Source organism: Aphelocoma coerulescens, chromosome 1 (assembly GCF_041296385.1).
Source record: "Aphelocoma coerulescens isolate FSJ_1873_10779 chromosome 1, UR_Acoe_1.0, whole genome shotgun sequence".
In the NCBI taxonomy this organism is placed as follows: Eukaryota; Metazoa; Chordata; class Aves; order Passeriformes; family Corvidae; genus Aphelocoma; species Aphelocoma coerulescens.
This window is the reverse complement of record NC_091013.1, coordinates 100,336,710-100,342,709: the sequence shown is the minus strand read 5'-3', so window position 1 is coordinate 100,342,709 and position 6,000 is coordinate 100,336,710. Positions and strand designations below refer to the sequence as shown.

The 6,000-nt window shown below is 46.0% G+C and overlaps 1 protein-coding gene across 4 annotated transcripts in view; it reads right to left on the bottom strand.

The window, feature by feature from the left end:
- Nucleotides 1–587: 587 nt before the first annotated feature.
- The window catches only part of GTF2E1 (general transcription factor IIE subunit 1), a 49,527-nt gene continuing 44,114 nt past the window's right edge, over nucleotides 588–6,000 (bottom strand). For all 4 annotated transcript variants that reach the window (XM_069021248.1, XM_069021272.1, XM_069021257.1 and 1 more), the window contains 2 exons: nucleotides 5,275–5,522; nucleotides 588–2,347 (listed from right to left, as the gene is read on the bottom strand). In XM_069021248.1, the coding sequence (XP_068877349.1) occupies nucleotides 1,917–2,347; nucleotides 5,275–5,522 (679 nt within the window). In that variant the 3' untranslated portion in view covers nucleotides 588–1,916. The remainder of the gene's footprint in view (nucleotides 2,348–5,274; nucleotides 5,523–6,000) is intronic.

The window sequence follows — 6,000 nt, the reverse complement described above, 5'->3', positions numbered from 1 at the left end:
AACTCAGTACAAGGTCCTGGTGAGTTACAAGCATGAGCAGCTTTCTGTATTCAGGATTAGTTCTCAGTTTCTGCTTTTGGCTCCTTGTAAATCTACCTGCTTTTCTCCAGTGTTAATACTGAATTCAGCCAGATTAAATCTAGACAGAATGGGTACAGCACATTTTTTTGTTAGCTGATCACTGAATTTGACTTATCAGCTCTGTGACTTGATGTCCGGAAGCTTGATACCAGATCTTGGAAACCTGTCTACACAAGAACACCGTTTTAACCAGCAGTACAATGTCTGCGAGTCCTCTACCATCAGCCTATGCCTCCCTTGAGGAAGGAGAAAAGGAATGGAAGTGCTGATCAAAACCAGCCTCCCATAGCACTGGTGTAATGAAACATCCGTGCTGGAAGTGCAGGAGATTCCAGGAGGCATTCAATGAAGCTCTGGTAAGGAGAAACAACGTGCAGTGGGATTTCAAATGGTCCTCTCAAAGGAGAGCTCAAATTGGTTTTTTTTCTTGAATCCAATAAATCAAAATGATAAGCAAACAACATTCCCAACTAGGCACAAGACAAACTGAAAGATGACAAAGAGGAGAAGTTTCTGTTTATTTATTCCTCTTTAAAATGACTTAAAAGAAAATTTAAAACACTATTTAAAAAAGAAGGGGATTCAAAATATCGAGAAGCTGAAAATCAAACCACAAAGGAGGCATTACAAGGTTAGCAGAATGTAGAAAGCATAGTTAGTATAAAACAGATTTACAGTCTCAGTGAACGGCAAATTTGTACCGCCCATGTAAGTGGAACAGCACATAATGCTGCCCCTACTCTCTGGAACACAGAACTCTTTGATAATTTGGTTTTATTGTAGTACTATGTAGGAAAACACAATAATTTTAAAAAAGCAACATTTTCAATTGAAAGAGAAAAACATTAAAAACATTATATTGCTCTATAGGCACTGAAAAATGTCTTTCTGTGGTAAAAGAGTGTGCCAAGCAGAATTCAAAATTGTGTAATTCCTCTTAAAATCATACAGCCCTGGTGAGATTGCAAATAAAACTTAGTTATGCTACTTCTCTGGCACTGCCTGACAGCAGCTCTGCCCACTATGAACTGTCTGCAACACTGGAGTTTGGACAGGGCTAGGCAGAAGCAACAGGCAGCAATATCGGAAAATGAAGGTATCTCCTGGCAAGTCAGAGCACTGGCAACTCAGATCCATGGAGGGCATTTGTTACACTGACAAAAAGTGATTGACTCTGTGTGCTGTCCAAGGCTTCCACTCTGCCTGTTTCAAGTTACACCTGACCTTGAGGTGCTGAGTCCCAGCAGGGAGCGAACGGGAGCAAGAGAAGGTTGCTGCCCACAGGCCTGCTTAGAAAGAGCCACTCTGGTGGCCAGTGGCTGCTGGCAGAGGTCAGGTACAAGCCCTGTTCAAGCTTGCCATCAGCAGACAAGTGCTTCCCTCTCCTCTCCCCTCGCTGAGCACAGGCAGCTGTATGTTATGTACACCCTCCTCTGCAGAGCACTCTGCTCAGAGTATGGAGCCCTTATGTCCTCTGAGGGCAGGGATGAGAACTTCACTGGGATCTGCAACAAAAATCAACTTAAAGCCATCAGGGGAAGGAGCTGCTAGGGCCTTGGAGAAGGTTAAAGCAGTGCCCATGTAGGGCACCCTGAAGCAGATTTTTACCTTGCAAGCATCCTCAGTTCTGAGACTTGTCCTCCCCTATGTGTTTTGGCTCATGCAGCTCTGCTGCGCCCCTGTTCTGGTGAGCAGGGTGCCTGAGATTAGCAGTGCTGAGCCACAGTGACCCTGCCTGTGCACAGGGGAGGGAAGATGCGCTTCAGTCTTCTGTTCTGCTAGGGAGTTACTGCCTTGAAAAGTCACCTTTTAAAAAATGCCATAGCAGGGACCAGTTAATCAAACATGTCCTCAAACATGCGTTGCCCCATGGCTATGTAAACCTCTTTTTCCTCCGGTGTCATCTGGGCCACCAGCTCAGGGCGCTGGCTCACTTGGCTGTAAGAATGTGGATGCCCAGCCACTGTGACAGTGGGGTCTTCTGCCACCACCTCGAACTCTTCATCCTCCTCCTCTTCCTCCAGCCCATACGTCGTGGTGGCCGTGGCGGCGGGGCGGGGAGGGGACTCCTCCTCCGACTCGCTCGTCTCACTCTCGGAGTCACTCGCATTGCCACCAGAGAGAGGAGCGGCACCGCCGACCGTGACGGTGGAAGCGGAAGGTGTCTTCTTCTCGTGGATGAGCAGGGCACGCATCACCTCCTCATTGTCATCCAGGGCTGCCCGGCCCTCCTCACGCTCCTGGAACACATCCAGATCCCGGCTCCCTGCAAAGGGACACGAGGGAATGAGCATTTCCTCAAAGAGATGTGTGTGACGGCCCTGAAAGTTTTCTTAACCTTTATTAATTACTGCCACTGAGCTCAGTTGGCCAAGTCACACCCTTTCTCTATGCCAACTCCTCCTCACCCTTAAAACAGTTACTTCTTATCATGGCAGAGCAAGTACTGACATTTCCTAGGAGCAAGGGATGCCTAGAGTCACTGTGGCTCCCAGCTGGAAGCCTTGACCAGGAGCACACTACAAGTGAAGACAACAAATGCACGATGGGCAGGCACCTGGAAAAGACTTCCCCAGGGAGTTGTCCAACTCAGGCATTACAGTGGAGAAGAAAGCAAAGCAGTCCTTAAAATACAGACCCAAGCCTAGGCCCTATCCTGCTGAGCTCCCTGCCTGTAAGGATTAACACAAAGAAATGGATCCAGGCAGACAAGGAATATGTGGAAACCATGTGTTATAAAACAACATTTAGAGCAGCCATGCCTGGTAAGCTCAGAGGTGCACCTACCAGGCGGGAAGGGGAAAAGCTCGTTACAGGAAGATGGTGGTGGCATGGAGCAGATGCAGCTGACAGCCTGCAACCAAGCTGTGCAGCACAGCACTAAACCACTGCCTGCTCTCCAAGATGAAACACAGCCCAGACAGTCCCTGTGGCTCCCTACCTGCACCTCTTATTTGAAGGGGACTGCAGTGTCCCAGCTGACACACCTGGCCTGTGCTCCTCTTTCAGTAAACTTGGCTGTATAATAGCTGGGAGGGTTCCATATGGCTCTGGTAGGCAGGATGTCTGAGTTCATGGCTTCAAAAGGTAAAATTCTGCTCAAAAAGTAGAATTCCACAGGAAACCTCTCCTAATCCTACATTTGATGAGAGGGCTGTGAGTCCACCTAGCACCAAAAGAACTACAGACAGTATGGAAAAAAAACCAAACAAAAAAAACCCAGAACAAGACACGAAATACGGAGAACCTTACAAAAAAACGAGGCCTAAAAAGCAGGACAGGCTCCCAGTGGCAAACTTTCTGTCTTACACCAAAAGATGCTGCCTATGAACAATTGCTGGAGCTGAGGTGTTGGCATTCTGCCTTCACACAGGCAGCCACTTGCCCATTCCTCCAAGACATGGACTGTCATGGTTTTGTCACCACATTCAGGCAGGCGGCTCCCAAGTCTTTCCCCCCCCAGTCAGAAATGTGCTGGTTACGTTTGAAAACTTGAGATGTAAAACGACTGTGAAGGAAGTAAATTCTGCATTTAGCACTGAAACCCAGGGCAGTTTGTGGTCACTCCTTTCCTGTGGTAAAATAAAGGCCAAAAGAACCACACCTAATTTCACCGGACTTCTGTTTTCATTGTAAATGAAGTCGTAGTGATGGGTGATGGCTACAACTACTAATATTAATAATCTGCCAAATTCTTGAAAGAAAGAAAGAATAAAGGCATCATGTTGGCAGTCGTGTGCTCAGCTCACTGCTTGTGACTGTGGAGCATAAGAGTCTGTGGGAGAGAGCACCTCTGTGAAATAATATCATAGCTCATCACACTGAGAGTTGTGAAACCACAACAGCCAGAGGTAGCTCCACAAACACTGACTTTGTGGCTCAGGAGTGAGGCTGTCTCTTGCTTGCAAGAACTGTTGCTGCCAGATCCAAGCAGTGAATCTTTTCTGTCAATGGCCCCAAGTTCCTGTCCTTCCTGTTTATGTGTTGCAGCAGCAATTTCGGGCTATTTCCACAAGCTCCCTCTATGATCTCCAGTAGCTGAGGAGGTTAAGCAGTGATGCCATCATCCTGTAAGGAGACATACTCCACCTCCATGTCCCTCAGTGACATCTTGAGAAACATCATGCTGTGTACACATGTCTAGCAGAAAAATGGGGTGAGAACTCACCATGGCTGGTGAGTAACAACATCTGCTACAGACTGCAGGAGCAGGTTATTCAACCATCTCACTTAGCTTAATCTATTTGAAAAATGTTTTAGGATCCATAACACACTTGAAAGGCATTACATGTGAACAATTCTTTAGGTATCTTCTGACCATTACATCACATCCATTTTCTTTGCTTCTGCTATACCTAAATAGTCCATTCCTCTTCTGAACACGGCACAAGTTCCAGGGTCATATGCTCACACACATGGCTCCCTTTTGCCATCTTTTCTTCCTAGGGCATCAACAATTTCAGTCCATAATCCTCAAATGACTCTAAAGATTCTATCTATTGACTCACTCTTGCAAAAATCATAAAAGGTCTCCATTTCCAATTTTGACATGGAAGCTTAAACAGCACACATACCAAAGCAGAATGTTTCTACTAATGGTTATAAGATCTTGACCACAGTCTGTGGACAACCTGACCCCAAGATGAATGAAAATAAAAGTAGAGATAATGAAAAACAAACAGAAGGGAATAAAGACTCACCTGCCATGGTGACAGACCTTCCTACTGTATTTCCAGCTCTATTTCTGAGTATTCTTCATATATAACAAGTTTTGAGAAACAATTGGCAAGAAGGCTGGGAGCAGGTAAACACTGCTGGTAGATTTAGTAGACTTCAGTCACTGAACATTAGAAAATGTTATTTTTCAGCAGTGACCTATTAGGGAGACAACTTTCTAGATGAAACTGAAAAACCTTCATCCAGGAGCAATAAGCTCTCAAGGTGGAAGATATAACAGTTAATTAACATTTTAGAAGCCCCCACAAAATTTCATGGACAGCTCAGCTTTACTGACCTAGATTTCAATCCTGGATCTAAGGAATTTTTACATCTGCCTACACACAGGTGCTTTGTGCAGCAGAGTGGAGCAGACAAGCTCCAGTGTTGGAAGCAGCAGCTGTACACACACAGGAGAACATGTTTTTGACAGCACTGTAAAGGCCTTGCAGGACTTCTGCTCTGTGAATTTCTTACCATCTTTGATTTCATCAGGGTCATAAGCCCCCTGCACCGTGCTCTCACGCAGCCAAATGGGTCTCTCTCTGGCTGGCTTTCCTTCACTTGCAGACCGGTTAAGATCCTCCTGGTCCTCCATGCTGATGACAACATTCTGGGTATACAAGTCCTCATATGATGGTCCTTTTGTAGTCCATGCTTCCCGATGGTGTCCACCTGCAAGGCCAGCTGCTGCCCCTGAACCAGCACCCGCTGCACGCTCCTTGCTACATGAAATTCAAAGAGAGAAAAACAGAGCTCTCAGAACAAGCCCCTCCTTGGACAGAAACACTTAAATTATGATTAGTTATCTCCCATGACCTGCACTGAGAACTTTCATTCTCAGTTCTAACATGTGCTGCCAGGAATTTCCCTGCCGCCTTTGCTGGTTTGGGAAACCTGTGGTTCTCTGGTGGGAAACCCTACAAAAGGCTATGGCAACATCCATCACAGACACTGAAAAGAAGAGGCAGCACTAGAGATGCAGATGCACTTACATAAAAACAGGCATAAAATCCCAGAATTCCCTGAAACAAAAGCCATAGCAGCAAAACACAGTCAAACAGTAGTCAAACAGTATTTGGAAAAGCCTTTTTGGCCTTCACGCAGCAACCATATACTGCATAAAAAAGCACTCAAGTTTAACCAAGGTAGACAGTAGGCCCAGGGACCCAGCACGTTCAGAGCTGTGAACTGTTACTAATC